This window comes from Antrostomus carolinensis, unplaced genomic scaffold, assembly GCF_000700745.2.
Source record: "Antrostomus carolinensis isolate BGI_N321 unplaced genomic scaffold, ASM70074v2 scaffold30478, whole genome shotgun sequence".
NCBI lineage: Eukaryota > Metazoa > Chordata > Aves > Caprimulgiformes > Caprimulgidae > Antrostomus > Antrostomus carolinensis.
In genome coordinates, this window is record NW_010334158.1 from 27,652 (window position 1) to 28,038 (window position 387).

Sequence of the window (387 nt, forward strand, 5' to 3'; positions counted from 1 at the left end):
GGAGCCTTCCTGACTGAATGGCTCATTGCAGACCACTGGGCCTGTCTGGATCTCACTAGTGGGGACAAGATCAGGTCACCCCTGCACAACATGCAGCCCCTGCCATCGTGGGCTGGTAATCACACTGTCCATTAGCCTCCCAGCCCCTCTGGAGCCCCCCTTACCTCCGTCAGCGTATGTCTCGGTGCCATAGCCATCCTGCAGGCCGTTATTCCAGGTTCCTTCATACTTGGCTCCGCTGCTCATGCTCTGCCTGGCGCCATACCGTCCCTTAAAGCCATGGGTCCACTCGCCTCTGTAAACCCACCGTCCTTTGGTCTCGATTCCTAGGCCGTGCCTCTTGCCTTGGGACCAGTAGCCTTCGTAGGTGTTGCCGCTGGGCCAGGT

The 387-nt window shown here is 59.2% G+C and overlaps 1 protein-coding gene across 1 annotated transcript in view; it reads right to left on the bottom strand.

Annotated features, from left to right (window-relative positions):
• LOC104529737 (junctophilin-2) overlaps positions 1–381 on the bottom strand; it is a gene marked incomplete at both ends in the record, with an annotated part of 28,029 nt that extends 27,648 nt beyond the window's left edge. The window contains one exon of the mRNA XM_029086535.1: positions 165–381. Within this exon, the coding sequence (XP_028942368.1) occupies positions 165–381 (217 nt within the window). The remainder of the gene's footprint in view (positions 1–164) is intronic.
• Positions 382–387: the final 6 nt, after the last annotated feature.